The sequence below is a fragment of the Rhododendron vialii genome, chromosome 10a (genome assembly GCF_030253575.1).
Source record: "Rhododendron vialii isolate Sample 1 chromosome 10a, ASM3025357v1".
In the NCBI taxonomy this organism is placed as follows: domain Eukaryota; kingdom Viridiplantae; phylum Streptophyta; class Magnoliopsida; order Ericales; family Ericaceae; genus Rhododendron; species Rhododendron vialii.
Genome location: NC_080566.1, coordinates 33,636,096 through 33,652,611, shown reverse-complemented (window position 1 = coordinate 33,652,611; position 16,516 = coordinate 33,636,096). Strand labels below are relative to the sequence as shown.

At 39.8% G+C, this 16,516-nt stretch overlaps 1 protein-coding gene across 4 annotated transcripts; it reads left to right on the top strand.

The window, feature by feature from the left end:
• The first annotated feature begins 290 nt into the window (after positions 1–290).
• On the top strand, positions 291–15,496 carry LOC131302367 (dicarboxylate transporter 2.1, chloroplastic-like). 4 transcript variants are annotated; one of them, XM_058328937.1, is made up of 6 exons: positions 292–533; positions 565–1,417; positions 4,140–4,453; positions 5,709–6,157; positions 9,209–9,335; positions 15,015–15,496. In XM_058328937.1, exons 2-5 carry the CDS (start codon positions 713–715, stop codon positions 9,322–9,324), a joined length of 1,584 nt encoding a protein of 527 aa, XP_058184920.1. In that variant the 5' UTR covers positions 292–533; positions 565–712; the 3' UTR covers positions 9,325–9,335; positions 15,015–15,496. The 4 variants fall into 4 exon arrangements, with proteins under 4 accessions (XP_058184918.1, XP_058184921.1, XP_058184922.1 ...); XM_058328935.1 differs by having other exon boundaries at positions 291–1,417; positions 9,209–9,334; positions 15,013–15,496; XM_058328938.1 differs by lacking the exon at positions 15,015–15,496 and adding an exon at positions 13,917–14,524 and having other exon boundaries at positions 291–1,417; positions 9,209–9,334.
• Positions 15,497–16,516: the final 1,020 nt, after the last annotated feature.

Below are 16,516 nucleotides of genomic sequence, written 5' to 3'. Positions count from 1 at the left end.
TTGTTGTGTTGTCGTCGTTGTAGTTGATGTATGTAAGAAGTATATTCAGCCTAAAATTCCGTGAAAGCATAGGTTTTTAGTCAATTTAATTAAGCAGAAACGCCCTTAGTAACATATACGAGAACATTGGAGATGTGTAAATTTTAGAAATGAAAGGGGAAGAACTGCAATTGTCACATAGTGAATAATAAGTGTAATTAAGCACCAAAGTCCAAAATCGACGGAATTCAAAATCCACTTCCCTCTGGATTCTCCCACCCACTTGGCGACTACTATTCCTGCTATAATCTCCCATTCTCCCTGTCCTTGTCTATTTCCACAACACAACTATAAGCAATCATGGCGCCGGCCGACCTTACCCCTCCTCCCCCGTCAATAATGCATTCCTATACCCATATCATCATCTTCTTCTTCTTCTTATCCACTCCCTTCTCTTCCTCATCCCCAATTCAACCCCGCAGCAGATCCTCTCTGCCGACGAATCTCGGACCCCATTGGATTGCGGGACAAAGTTTTTAGTTTTTCAAGAATTTGTATGCTATATTTCCCGGTACAGAGGATCAGTCATCGGTGTTCATTCAACTTAGCAGGAGATCCTCTGTACCGATGAATCTTGGACCCCCTTGGATGGTTTAAGAAGTTTTTTTTAAAAAAAATTTGTTTGCCGAATATTCCTCGGTACAGAGGATCAGTGTTCATCCAACTTCCCACCATGTCCAATCCCAGCACAAACGACATCGAGCACCAACACGCCGCCGACGCCGGCGTCACCGCCACCGTCGCTTCCCCCTCACCCACCGCCCCTCTCGCTTCCCCCTCACCTACCGCCTCGACGGAGAGAAACGCCGTCCGCCGCCGACGCCGGTTTCTCCTCTGGACCGGGGCGAAACCGATCCCCCTCCTGGCCTGCATCGCCATCGGCGTGATCTTCCGGTTCGCCGTCCCCAAGCCCTCGCGCGTGTCCCACCAGGCGTGGCAGCTCCTCGCGATCTTCCTGGCCACCATCGCCGGCCTCATCCTCGGCCCGCTCCCCATCGGCTCGTGGGCATTCGTCTGTCTCACCGTCACCGTCGTCACCAAGACCCTGACCTTCGCGGCGGCCATCGCCGGGTTCACGAACCAGGTGATCTGGCTGGTGGTGGCGTCGTTCTTCTTCTCGCGGGGGTTCATGAAGTCCGGGCTCGGGGACAGGATCGCGCTGTACTTCGTGAAGGTGCTGGGGAAGAGCACGCTGGGGCTGGCTTACGGGCTGGCGCTGTGTGAGCTGCTGATTTGTCCGGCCGTGCCGAGCACGACGGCCAGGGCTGGTGGGGTTTTCTTGCCGCTCATTAAGTCGATGGCGGCGGCGGCGGATAGTCGGCCGAAGGAGTCATCGGCGAAGAAACTTGGGGCTTATCTTGTTCAGTCCCAACTTCAGGTCCGCATTCTCGTCCATAACTTTTACTAATTTAAATAACGGCAGCGAAACATGTAATGTAATGGTAACAGACTTGGGCCCGTTCCCGAATGGAAAGTAATTACTTATTTTTTAAAAAAATAATTTTAAAATTAAAAATTATGTACTTATGTAAATAATTTTAAAAATAATTTTTTTATCATTATAGATCTTATTTGAGATATTTTATACGATGTAAAAAAAATTAAAAAATTATTTTTTATTTATATTATTTTTAAATTTAAAAATGTGAAATAAATATTTTTAAAAAAAAAACGTATTCTGGAACGTGGCCTAACAGTCGTAATAGTCCATGAAACAACTCCACAAACAAACACACAAAAACAATTACTAGTATTCAAACACACTCAAAACTGTGGTGGCCCTACATCTGCGATGTATGGGATCCACCACATTTGTAGGTGTGTTTGTTTGTATATTTGTGGTTCTAGAAGAGTTGGTCTATGAAAACGGTCCTGTTGGCCCAGAGACCTCTTCAGGCTTGATTTGATAATTTAAATCGTTTACTTTTTGGAGTATATTTCTTCGATTTTTTTTTTTTGAAAACAATGATCACCCTAAAACCATTGCATTGATAAAACTATACCATTATCTTCTATGGGTTCCTATTGGGTGTTAGCAATCTTTTTTTTAACAAGAGATGAATCATGTCAAACGGTATCCGATTAACATCTTTTCGATGAGCTCAAAAAGATGATCAGTTTGGATAATCAAAGTGGGCTCGGAAAGGATCCACAAATGGAGAAAACTGGGCAGTCTTGTCATTTGTGTGTGTTTGGAAACTTGTATTGAGGAGGGGGGTGGCTGCAGTGGTTTTCGGATGGAAGGCGATCATCCAAGGTGTTGGGGAGGGAATTGCTGGAGTTCCTTTGGGAGTGGTAGCAGGAGGTGGGCCAGTCATCAGAGGTGGAACAATCAACATAGTTGTTGAAGGGAAGAGAGTCATCGGAGGTCACTGGAGGTGGGGGCAGTAACCAGAGCTGGCAGCTGAAAATGGTGACAGAGGGGAGGGGTGGCGGCAGTTGCCAAAGGTGGGGGCAGCGGGAGGTGGTGGGAAACGAGAAACAAAGAACAAGAAATATAAATACTAGTACCAAACATCACCAAAACTTTTGTAGCGCAAGTAGTGTTTGGACTTTGGAGACAAAACTGTTTCTTTGAATGGGTGCCAGGATACTTGAAATCGTAGTCACAAGTAATTTGTTTTTATAGGAAATAATTTCAATCAAAAGGTCTCAAGGTTATGCCACCTTTGTACAAAAGAAGGGGAAAATCTAAAAGGCCAACGGCCGACTGGACCAAAAAGAGACCAATCATTATTTAAAAACTATACATCGCTCTCAATGCCTAATATGTCTTGGGAGTAATCTATTAATGGTTGAGTTGCACTCTCTTGACTCCTAACCAGGGAGGGAGGGAAAGGGGGGCACGTGCCCCCGCTCGAAACTAAAATAGTTTTGTTATATTTTCGTATATTTTGCATAATTATGAAATTAAGTGTGTTACTACACATAAACAAGTGCATATATCTTGAAAATATACATATAAAACTAGTTTTATGTTTCAATTTCGTCATATGGGGCATTTTTACTTGTTGATTTTCGAACTATTTGTCTACTTGGATCGATTCTTTCTTAATTATACTTATTTTTAACCATTTAAGAGCAATATTTTAAAATAATATCATTAATAAAACTATATCCATCATTCTAAACTTGTCGATATTCATGTAAAACATACTCTCAAATTTTGTTTGAGATTTTGTGCTTATTTTTACATAATTTAAGTGAAAGTATGCGTTATATATTTTTGTAGTTTGTATTGCATGCCTTAATTATGTAACAATCTTATTGTGGTTAACTAGAAAAATAAATTTTTGCCACTATGATTAACAAGATGCCTCTACTAAACGAAATCCTCTAGATACACAAATGCTCTTAATTTTAACCAACAATATTGTGTCCCCTTCAAAATATCTCCGATTCCTCTCTCCAAATAAGCCACACCAAGCACCATGGAGTCAACCTCCGTAGCTTCTGTCCCCATACCATTTTTGAATAAGCTCCACCACCGTAGCAGGGACCCACGACATGCCCCACCAAACAAGAGCCGCAATCCCAAAAATCCTTGGCAACGGACAATGGATGATAAACATATGCGCCACTGTTTTTCTCTCAGGCACATATAACACTGATTCACAATGACCTAACTACGCCGTATAATATTATCTATTGTGAGAATCTTATCCTTTGTTGCATGCCAAACGACGACAGAAACCTTAGTTGGAGAATGAGTACCCCAAATGGCTGTCCAAGGAATGGTCATGAACTTTAGATGTCAACTGTATATAGGGGTGTATTTTTTCACTACGCACATAAATTTAGCCCTTGGCCTATCTAGATCGGTTGGTTGCCCAGCTGTAGTCATCCAACAGAAAGTTACTGGATAGGCCGTCCTCTGGCGTCAGCGATAGACTAGAGAACGTGGGCCTCATGTCATAGTGTCCACCCCTATCTCTACCTTACAATGGTGGCATGTCTTTCTATGTTACAGGCTATGCCAAAGTTACAGTGGATATTGTAGTCTGTCCTGTTTTCCTTCTCTCCGATATTCTGTTACTATGAATGTTGTCGTCATGCTAAAATCTTATGACTTGTATGTTCCCCTTGTTGGTGTGTGACAGTGTTCTGGTAGCTCAAGTGCTATGTTCCTGACTGCTGCTGGTCAAAACCTGCTCTGTATACAATTAGCTAAGAGTCTTGGGGTTAATGTTCCAAATCAATGGATTACTTGGTTCAAGGCTGCCAGTTTGCCCGCACTTCTATCTCTTTCGGCTACCCCTTTCATCCTTTACAAGCTCTTTCCTCCTGAAATTAAGGAGACGCCTGATGCTCCTGTTCTGGCCAGACAAAAGTTGGAGCAGATGGGCCCTGTCAAAAGGAATGAGTGGTTGATGATTGGTACCATGCTTCTTACGGTTGCATTATGGATCTCGGGGTAAGCAGAAAGTTATATGCATTTTTTTCTTAATGTGTTGCTCACCTTTCTTTTCACTATTTAGCTGGCAAGGCATAAATCGTAGAATGTTTGTTAGATGAAGCTACGTATTCTTTTGGATGAGCAAATAAATTCCTAAACGAAGGCATGAATATGATGGCATGCTTTTTCGATTAGTGAATAGTTGAACCTAAGTACTTTGATATTTTGAAGTCATTCCATGTGGATCGCAAAGACTTTTAGATGTGTTGTCAGTCCTTTTCTGACCGACATTGTGCAAGTGCTCATATTCTCATCCAGTCGCTCAACAGTCTTGTGGCGGAGCTATGAAAGGATAATTGGGCTAGCGTTTTCACTGGTTAAAGCCATTCCAAAAATGAGCTTGCTACATTGCTATTTTGGCATTTTTTAGCAATGGTACTCCATTGGCCCAATTCTGTGTTGGCGTTGTATCATTGGGTAAAGAGTAATGGAGATCAAGACTATTGATAGTGGTGTGGCAAGTTTGCTTAAGCCATTATTGTGGAAATTGGTACAAGAAATGGCTTTGGCGAATTTTGGCCAGAAATTTGCCAAACCATTGGAGCTGCAATATTTGTCCATTTCAGTCAAATTTTGGGAATAGGAAGGGAATTCGCCATGCAAGTTGAGGAGCAATAGGGTAGTAACCCCACCAACCCTAGTTAATTTGGAAATTTGTACCGTAATATTTGTCCATATTATTGGATTGTTTCTCGAAGTTGCTCCTTAGACGTCATTAGGATATCTTGTTTCTCTAATAAGAGGTCATTTATATCTAGTATACAATGAGATATTTTAGAGCTAAAATTAGTATCTTACTGTCTATTTTGTGAAGGAGAAGGGAGTAAATAGGTTTAGTAGTTCTGGTGGATTTAGGCTAATCTAAATTGGATAGCTTCGTTGATAGTTGGCTTCCTGGGGATAATACTTTTCTTTCGATGATGACCAGACCAGAGTGTAGTTTTTAGTGTACTTCGAAGTTTCAGCATACTCCAATGGTCGCTTTAGGGATGCACTTTTTTGGTTTGTATTTCTCTCTCTCTCTCACACACGCGCGCGCACATGCACATGCCCGCGCGCGCACACACTCAACACGCGCACATTCACGTAGTATTGCATTTTTGCATGTTGTTTGTTTCATAAGTTAATCCCACTGCAGTAACTGCTGCTTATGCTTCCGTTCTCGCAGTACATTCAATTTGAGCAATAAAGAAAAACTCAAAACTGTTTGCAGACAGGCTCTTAATATGGCCACTGTTGTTGCTGCAATGCTGGGGTTATCAATACTTCTCTTGTTGGGAGTGCTTGATTGGGATGATTGCTTGAGTGAAAAGACAGCATGGGATACCTTGATCTGGTTCGGAGTCCTAGTAGGCATGGCATCCCAATTGACGACCCTTGGCGTTGTGTCCTGGATATCAGACGGCGTAGCCAAATTCCTCAAGTCTCTCTCTTTGGGTTGGCCCGCTTCATTCTTTATCCTTCAGGCCGCGTACTTTTTCGTCCACTATATATTTGCTAGTCAAACTGCCCATGTCGCGGCTTTGTACTCTGCATTTCTTGGAATGCTATTGGCAGCTAAAGTGCCTGGTCTATTGGCAGCTCTGGCATTGGCATATAACACAAATCTTTTCGGTGCTCTAACACATTATAGTAGTGCCCAGTGTGTGGTATACTGTGGTGGTACGCGCCTTCTTCCTTTCCCTTTTATCATGGTTTTCTTTTTCTTCCTTTGTTTGCTGAAAAATGTATGCCTTTCAGTTTGTGAGATTTCCATTTTCTTCCTAATTTAGTAAATTTTTTTTTGGGTTCACCAGTAACAAATTGTTTGCATATCCACGCTACTATTATGCAATTCTAGGTTTGGTATGCTTTCCAACCTTTTATTATTCTTTTGTTTCCTAGCGGGTGGGAGTTTAGTTTAGTTTAGTTTCTCGTCTTTCTCCCTCCTAATTTCTTTTTTGTTTAATGCACTTATATTACGAAATATTGCAGGAAATTGGGATGTGAAACGTGCGTTACTAGCATCAATGTTTTAAAAGCCGCTAGGCACTAGTCGGGCAGAAAAGAAGTGCCTAGTGGCCAATCCTACCATTGGGGACTAATCGGGGATGCGGGATTTGTCGATTTTTTATTTTGTCAAAAAAATATCTCCCCACCTCCTCCAAAGGTTGAATAAAAAATAACGTAAGACTAGGAAGAAAAGAATTAAGACTAAAGTGACCTAAAAAATAAGTAGTAATAAAATAACTAGTCAAATAGGAAGTTCAATGTTCAAAGTTTTGAAAGTTCAAAACGCAATGAAATTACGTACTTAGCACATAAAGGCGATTTATGATATGTATTTTTTTGTTGTTAAAATAACACTTAACCCTTTTATTTTCTAACATTACACATTTAGGCTTGAAGCTTTTAAATATTACGTAATAGACCCGTTGACTTGTTACCGCCTAGTTGCCTATTTCCCCGACTAGTCATTGTGACTAATCTCCATTCTCCACCTAGCCAATTAATTCCCGACTAAATCTCCACTAACGTACAAAACGCCTTATTAACACCTAGACCCTAAAATCTAGGTAGGCGGCCGCCTAGACTGACTTTTAGTACACGGACGGCCATATCCAAAGCCTGAGTTGTTAGGGTAGGATAGGCCCATAACATCTTCGTAGGAGTGTCAAATGAAACGAAGAGATGGTAGAGAGGAGACTCTGATTTAAATTTGCGGGATATCACTAAAATTTATTCTGTATGTTGGGTATGAGTCTTTAGTGTGGGCTTGCCCAAACGCTAGACCTTCCTAAACTCTTTGCCTTATGATCGATAGAGGGGTATGTATTCGGAACGGGTAGTCTTAGGGATGGCAATTCTCTGGTCCGCTCTATTTCCAGCCCCGCCCCATTCCTTTTGAAGTTCTGGGGATTTTTTCGGGTCGGATCTGATATGAAGTCAAATTTTATAAAAGTCCAGAGATTGGATTGGAGACAGTTCCATGCACCTTTGATTCGACTCGTGCCCCGTTTACTATTATATATCGCTGTTATATATTAGGGAAAATGACAGCCTAGGACGTGTTTTGATAATTAATACCCACCAAGGACATACTGAGAACATTTGTTAATGCTGAAAATGTCCTTAGCGGGTATTAATTATCAAAACAAGTCATTGACCGTTATTTTCCCTATATATTAAGTTACACTATTTACATAATTACCCCATCACAATCAACAATTATTTACCTTTTTACAAAGTATGTTTGTGGAATTTGAGGGCAAAGTGGATTTAGTTGTTTGGTTATGATTTTGTTGGAATTTGGCAATTGCTGTAATAAAAAATTACCGTTGGATTTCTGTTTGTCATCATTTGGCGAGAATTTGTTGTAATGGAAAAAAGTTGAATCTTTGATTTTTCTTTTCTTTTATAAAAATTCTCCGAGCGGGGTGAGGATCTTGAATCCCTGTTTTTTTAATCGGCCTGAATCCCTGTTATGTAAGGTGGAGGTGGTGAAGGTGATTCCCCGTTCTGAAAACCGGGCGGGAGGCAGATACTAGGTTTGGAAATTGGGACGGGGATGGTCAAATCCGTTCCTGATCAGCCACGTTGCCATACCCCGACGGGTATAAACACCTGGAATGTACACTTCAAACTAGGTCTAGTGTTTCGGTCTTTTGATCTCCCTACGACAATGGTCGGTACAACTTTCGCTTCCAAAATCTCACTGTTGGAATGCAGATGTGGGGGTAGCAATATTTCTTCGGTTGAGATCCTACCGAATAAGATAAAACAATTTAGTTTCTTTGTTAACTCTGGTTTTGATCAGTGGAGCTCCTAGAGACTTTTCTGAGCTGACCATATGAGGAACCTTTAGAGACCTTCCTAGAGCTCTTTTCAGCCCCTACTCCCAACAGGGCTTTGATGCTTGCCTTATTATTAGAGAAAGGGGCAGGGTGGTCGTAGATCAGAGCTTACGTTAAGCAAGAAGGAGCAAGAAGTTTCATATGTGCTCTTTGAAATATGTTTGCTTAGTCCCCATTCCTGGTAGTCTAGCTCAGTCTGTCCCTTGCCCTTTCCATTCAAGCCATTATTCCTTTCGTTTGTCGTCTGTATTATTAGGTTTGTTGGTAGCAACATTCGCATGCTTTATGTCGCGGATTATGGATCCTCCTTTCCTTTGACCCATGTGTCCTCAAAACCCAACCTGTCCTCATACCCTTAGCCTTGTCATAATGGTCTTTGCATTACGTCTTGCCTATATGGGCTTCTCATGCCATTAAAGCTTATGCGCAGAGCAAAGTTTTATAGCTACAAGGAAAGGGAGGAAGTTACCACTGTAGAGTGTATCCGACTTGGTAATTTTCAGGAACTTAAATTGCTCACATAGCTAAGTGAATAAAATTGAAAAACGTAAGGAGATGAAAGTGAGAAGGCATCAAGGATTGGGGTTAGAGATGGATGTTGGGATGTTGAAGGTACATGAAATCAACCCAGAGAATTGCTTAAATTTGATTAGACACTTTTTCTTACCACCATTGTGTGGAAGGTGATCTCACAATCAACGTGAAGGAAATGATGTTAAGATAATAAGAAACGCAGAACTGTACGATTTGAAATGCTCTATTTTTGTTCTCTTTCTCTCTGTGTGCTTGCGCGTGTATGTCTGTCCTTGTGTGGTTAAAAACCAAGACTAAATCTTCTACGTTTGGGACTGATTAAGTGTTCCTTGTGCTTGTTTTGCAGGTGGTTTTGTAAAACTTCCTGACGTTTTTAGACTGGGCATTATGATGGCCCTTATCAATATATCAATATGGATTCTAGTTGCAACTCCTTGGTGGAAGATTTTGGGGCTTTATTGATGTTAACTTTGTAAGTAAAATTACTCATTTTTTGCACCACAGTTATACATAATAATGTGTTTCTTATCTTGTTGTCTACTGTTGAGTTCGTCAGTTTTGCTCCCTTTTCAAAAAATGGGAATACAAAAATTTCAACTTCAGCTCGACTACTAGTGACTCTTCTAGAATATATAAGATGTAAAAAAAAACTTCAAAAATATTAAAACACACCATTGCCTGACGATAATAAACCAGACACAGAGAATCAATCGCGTAGCAATCTTTAAGACACCATACTTGGAGACTCGATCTTTCTCTAAGTCAATCTTAAGATGTAACCAGTTCATCAGCGTTCGGTACTCACTTATTACATCCAAACAATTGACCGTATCAGCATTACTTTCGACTCTGTTATTACTTAGATCCTTGAATTTCTACTTTAGTGCAGTGTCATCTTAACTCTTGAACTTCTAAGCATCTGCTCTCTTTTTTTTGGTCAATCGTCTAAGCATCTGCTCGACTTTATGGATTTTTTTAGTGAAGTGGTTATGAAAAAATCCTGGGCCCAAAAATCTCCAAGAATCATTTGGATTGAAAATGCATGTTTGGGTTTGAAATCCCACTGAACCGGCAGATTTACAATAGTATGGAGTTGGGATAATTTCTCCGTGGATATTCAGACCCACTCACCATTGCATCTTCAGACAGTTATTGGAATGTCGCTCTCCCCCCCTTTCCTGGCTCTCTTTTCAACTAAACCCAAATGTTTATGTCTTTTGTGGGTACTCCATTTCACCATTTTCCCTACCTTTTGGCGCAAGCGTATATTTCTCTGTTTTACCAATGCGTTGCTTCGATTTTGCTGAAAGTCATTTGTAGATATTCCTTGTTAGGATTTGGACGACGACCTTCATGTGTGTAGTACTCACCTACATGGTTTTTTTTTTTTTTTACAAGTTTTATGAAAACGAAGCATCAAGCGGATCCGGCTCAATTACAAAAGTGTAGAAAACATATGCCAAAACTACATCCCGCAAGAGTGTCCTAACCAAAAGTGCCCTCAATATTGCAAATCGATCAATTTTACAAAATTCGAAAAACAATCAAGGCTTGGTGAACCAAACCAAACTGAATATTTACGTTGAATAACTCAGCTTGTCAAACATATGATTCAGATTGCTAAAAAGAACTACACGTTCTACGCACTTTTAGTAACTGAGGTATAGGTCTGGCGGTTAAGAATTTTGAGTGTACATCTGAAATCCAGACCTTTAGGTCCAATTCCAGGTTGCCAAAAGTAACAATAATCTTCTAATGGCTTGACAATGTTCATTGATTCTCTTAGCTAGGATTACATCTTACATGAAGATCTTTTGATGGGATCATTTCACCATCTATAAAATATAAGAAATAGCGGGCTTGTTTGTTTGACGGGACTCGTAGTGGATGGATATATATCTTATAGGGAGATTAATAATAGCACACTCCCATAGCATACGTATCCCACACTTTTTGGTATTATATCCTATGTATCATCCATGTTTAGTCATACATTGCATATCGAACTCTTGGGTTATGTGTTAGAAAGACTACTATACATATCCCTTATTTGTGTGTATCATATGCACCCCTCAAAATGTTACGAATCGTAATGCTAAAAAGTTACGAATCATATAAAGGCTACGAGATACACCAAAATGTTATGAATCATAATGAAAATATTACGAATCGTACTGCTGAAAAATTATGAATTCTAGAACAAAAGTTACGAAACACGCTAAAATGTTGTGAATGAACTATAAAATATGTGCATATAGTATATCCTTTTTAAGGGGGTGTATTGTAGTTAGTTAATATAAGGACATTAATATGAAGCATTTGGGAGACTATAGCGTCTAGTTCACTCCTTTGGATTTGTCAATGGAAAGGAAAATAGAGACGCTAACTGAAAAACTAAAGAAAATTTGCTTCTTTCATGCCCTTTCCTCTTCCTTCTCTGTAAATCCAAGTTCAAGACTTTGCACAGAATCTATGAAAGAACCAAGTTTCTTCGGTGCATCACCCTATGGACAAAGTTTTATGTGATGTGATTACTTGAAGAAATACCCAAAAGGAGAACCCCAGTTTTCCACATGATTTGATGTGTCCAATATATGAGAAAACGACCTTATTCTTATTTTAATATCATCTCTGTGTTTTTAGACGTTTAAATAATTAAATCAATGTTTTACTGATTAGGCGCAACAGTAACTTGGACTTTAAGGGCATCAGCCGACTGTTTAGCAGAAATTTGTAGTTTAGATCTCTTTGTTGATATCTGATAAGCACAGCTATATTGTTTAATATTTTCCTAATTGTAGTAGTAGTGTCATGATAAGTAAGCTTTTGAGAATGGAGTGTGTAAAAATTTCTATGGGTTGAACCGGAGAGAGAGAGAGAGGGATACCAAAAGTTCCATCTTTAGAGATGGGGAAATCAAAGGACATTGCTTCTCTGTGGTATCGTTTGGGACTGCAGCTCGCAGGCCACGTGTGTCTCTGCCCGATGATCAGAGCCGTTCATCTTATCTCGTAGGGTTGGAGTATCTTTATCCAATTTCTTCTTTGCGTTGATCCTTCTATCCTTCTGTAAACTTTGGAATAGTTTGCTTGTCCAATACTATTAATTAGCTCAGGAGCTAAGCTTTAACATCTCTTGATTTTTCTTTTCCTTATACATATTCTTTTGGAAAATTAAAAAGTTAATTTTCTTTCATGATTAAGAAAGGTGTCAAAGAAATTGTCGAGCAAGATTCTACTTTTCCTTGCTTTCCATTTTAGCCTTTGGACAGCACTCACAGAATAGAGTAGTACTACTCTAATCAAAAAAGAAAAGCTGCCTACCACTAAGGGGTCTACCCTCTATAAAGCCAAACCCACCTAACCAAAGCCTTTTTTCCCTCATTTGTCGCCTTTTCATTTCTTAACATTTTTCGTTGTCTTGTTTGAGTGTTGGATTCTCTTCACACTTTCATAGGCCCTATAGGAACTGCCCCATGCAAAAAGACCAATCTCTTTCCCCCACTCTCTAAAGCATTTGGGAACTCATGAGAACTGTTCTCAAGTGTGTTTTTTTCCTTTTCACTTCTTGTACATCTAACTCAAATAAAGGTGTCTATCTCCCTCGCAGGCAAATATAGAGAACCTTTGAATCAAGTTAGAGACACCTCATAATTCCACCATAGTAACTCGTGTCACAAATCCACGACTAAGTATATGTATATGGGCTCGCCACACTTGTGTAGTAGGATGCGTTATACGGTGCAGTAGGTAAAGTGTTTGTGATACAACTGAATTAGCCTCCTAATGGAAACTTTGTAGCGATTTGCTTTACCTGTCAAGCTGAACATTTAGCTCCAATTTTTTGCCTTGTGATACACAATAGTACTAGTTTTTATGAATTACGCTTACATTCATCTTTATACGGCAAAAAATGTGTATTTGGCACTTACATTTTGGAAAATTTGTTTTGGAAACAAGGGGTGGCCTGAGGGAGGGCACTCGAAGAGGGGTGTTAGAAGGGGGTCGCTGGTGGAAGATGGTGTGGATGGAGGCGAATTGGAGACCAACGACAGAACGAAACTTATTTTGCATCTAGAATAAGCCAGCCTTTGATTCGGAAAATTTTTAAAAATTTCCACTTTTATCATCTTGAAATTGTTGCCAACCATGTTTTGCAGTCAGTTCTTAAAACAAAAACGTTACCAAACAGATCTCACATGCTTCGCTAAGTAAGAACATTAGTGACAGTAAAAGCTCTCATCATCAAAGCAGAACTCAGAGAAAATAGCTGCATGCATGTCCCATTAGTCACCACAAACACAACTTTCTTTCTCTAAATGTCAAAATCTGCTGCCTACTTTGCTTTTGTGCTGCTTTATCGAACCATCTTTCTTTAAACAAAGATTACGGTCTTAATCAAAAGGATTATCAGCATGCTTTTCAAGTAGCATTGGGCCATCGGATGGATTAATTAGTTCTCGCAACCTTATCGACGAGGGGTTCCATTTGCTAGCTGCCGTTGGGTTAATAAAAGTTGATTTTTCATGGTATCCGTGGTAATTAGATAGTGAATTCCTGATTCTAGACACCTTTAAAAGTTTTCAGAAGTGTGAAACCGACAGGTGATAATTTGAAAACCGAGGTTATTTGTCTGCCAACCTACTGAATAGTTCTTCTTAATACTTAACAAATGAATTCAGTTTGGTCATGTGTTCCATGTTGAAAGACATGCGAATTGGGTTTAAGCAGCTAGTGATGACAATTCTTCACTCGGAATCAATGGATACCGAATTGATTTGCCTCTACGTGGGTGGTTTTATTGAACTGTTTCTACCCCTGGTGCGGCTTTGGTTTTTTAAATCGAAATACTGGCCACTTTTCGGTTTGTGTTTGGTATCGGAAAGCAACCAACGCCCAAGTCAAAGCCGAACCAAACCTGAGACCGATCGGATTTCTACCCTAGAGCTTCTTAATTACCAAACGCAATTACGCTTGTGAAAGTTAAAACATTTTAGTTGATTTTCTTCCATTATTTCGATTGGGGATTAAATAGTTACTGTTATGTTATGGCAGGTGTACTTTTTGAGTTTTAGCATAGTCATTTTTTTGCTCATTCATCGAACTTTCGAGGTCTCGGGCATGCTGTGGTTTGGGTAAAAGCTGAACCTCAAACGGTTTGCTTATGGTGTACTAAAAATTTTGTGTTAAGCTGGCTTGGATACCTTGAGTTATCCAGAAATCATACCCGTTGCATATCGGTTCAGGGTTTGGGTGCAAGGAAAGACTTCTGGTTTTTTTTTATGTATATGTTGAGATTCCTTTAGGGGTAAGTATATGTTCACTTTCAGTTTGTTGCTTTTCATGCATTCTAAAACTTTGGCTTTGCAAGAGTTGAATCATTGATCACAGACCCCCCATCTGTTTTAGGTTTCTACGCCCTATGTTTGGTCCTCTGATGAGATTGATACCTATCATTATGTCTCGGTATCCTTTGTACTTAACAAGCTTATTTGGTTTTCACTTATAGTTTCTGTTCACTTCATGTATATGAAAACACTAACCACACAGTTCATCGGGCGGTGCTTAAGGTCGAAGAAATTTGCATTCAAAGATGCGAAATTAACATGGAATTATTATGTTTTTAGGTGAAAGATTGTATAAAAGCGGTAAATCTGTGCGCATTATTTTCTCATGAATCGTGGTCCGGTAGTGGTGTCGCGTGACCGATATATACATATTTATACACATGTGCGAGCACACACATACCCATACCATTTATAACACATGATATATGTATCATTTCAATACATGTATTGTGCATGTATATATAAATCTCTGGAAAAAAAAAAGATGGGAGCCCAGATTTTATGCAGAATTTAAACGTTAGTGTTTCCATACCCTGCATCTGAGTGGTTGATGAATTTGTCAGCAAGCAAGCTGCAAGTTATGGTGGTTTTCACTGTAATGTTAGTTGGAGCAACCAATCAGTATATAGTCGTATATATTAGTCTATATAACTTGCTGCTGCTTCTTCAATGAGGAATCCTTGCCCATGCCAATAAGTTAATGTGCTTTTCAAACACACTCTCTCTCTCTCTCTCTCTCTCTCTCTCTCATGTGAATGTGTATATATATTCCTGTTAGTATAAAAGCCTACAAATATTTGTAGGAAAAAGGATGAGGTCCAAAATGCAGTGCAGAAAACCGTGTGGGAAGTCAGCTAACGCCAATTAATATGCCCCATGCTTGTGATAACCAAGCAGCCAGAAGATGAGAAGACTCTTTTTCACCATACCCATTTTTCTAAAATAGGGTTGCTATCCTGGACAACTCAGCACTCGGGTGACGTGGAGGGTGGACTAATGATGAGCTGGCATTATGAGTTCTTTGAAGTATGCAAATGACTTGAAATCTTCCGTAACACCTAAAATAGAGTTTGTGTTTGTACCCTTAATTGAATTTTTTGTAGTGAGTTAATAGGAGCTGGCCAATGAGTTACGATTCCTTATCCGTTGGTCTACTTGTTGTGTTGTGACTTAACATTACAACATAACAATGATCGTATATCTGCTTCGTGTCTTGATGGCCTGTTGTATGTTCCGGCGAACGCACACTCATAATTCGAAAAATGACTAGATGGCATTTGTGGTTCATTTGAAAATGCTATGAGTTGGGTTGCTTTTGGATTTACATATGCAAAATGGATAGATTTGGAAACACTACTTCAAAAAGTACATCATCTTGCCCAATTTGGCATGTTAGGTGTGCTTTTTATTATGGAGAGATTTGGGAGTTTTGGATTTAGAATGTGGAAAATAAGGATGGTTGCTACAATTTTACTATGACACAGATCTCTACGGTTCAAATTTGCCCATCCAAATTGAGCTTTTTGGTTTTCAAGGTTTTACAATGAAAAATGCTCGGCACATACGTGTCTGGATACATGTATTCACTGATATACACACACATATATATATGTGTGTGTGTGAACACAGATGTATTCGGAGTCTCTCGACGCGTATGGATATGACGTGAACCGGGTAAATTTCATGTGAATCGTGTGAGAGGTTTACGTGAATTGAACGTGGCAACGAGTCCAAACACATCATAATACTTTGTTTTTTTGTGGGGTTTTCTTCTCCCTTTGCCGGAGCGAGGGACAATGAGCAGGCCAGTACTTTTTTTGCCAGTACTACCACATGCTCACAACTCACCAGTAACCTTTCCTGTGGGATTAATTGAATCGAAACTTTGGAACCAAACTCACACGTGTTGTCCACATTGAGAAGAAATATGTTTTGGGCCCACCCATTTTGATTTCTGGGTCTGGGCTTTGGGCCCCACATTGAATAGAAAAACAGTGGGCTCTGACTGATATAATGATGGTTAATACTAGAGGTACATAACCCACTTGTGCTTTTGCATATTCTCAGTGTGTGAGGAAACCCCGGCCTACGCTAAGCTAGTACATTGTTATCCAAAATAGCTGTTGAAATAGAGTGGTCTCTTCTAATAAGAGTGACCATGGAGTCGTACCACATGTGGCTCTGGAATAGTTATAGTAGTGGGCCTCTGTTTTAAGGCTCACTAATACAACCGATCATTTTCAGTAGACGAAACGACATTTGCGTGGGACTCTATAATTAGACAGTTACACCGACATGTTATGACTC

What these genes read in the sequence shown, in the direction of transcription:
- LOC131302367 (XM_058328935.1), top strand. Translation starts at nt 713, where the DNA reads ATGTCCAATCCCAGCACAAACGACATCGAGCACCAACACGCCGCCGAC. An exon ending in GTTGCATTATGGATCTCGGG is followed by an intron (nt 4,454 to 5,708) that starts GTAAGCAGAAAG and finishes AACTGTTTGCAG; the next exon opens with ACAGGCTCTTAATATGGCCA. An exon ending in GTGTGTGGTATACTGTGGTG is followed by an intron (nt 6,158 to 9,208) that starts GTACGCGCCTTC and finishes CTTGTTTTGCAG; the next exon opens with GTGGTTTTGTAAAACTTCCT.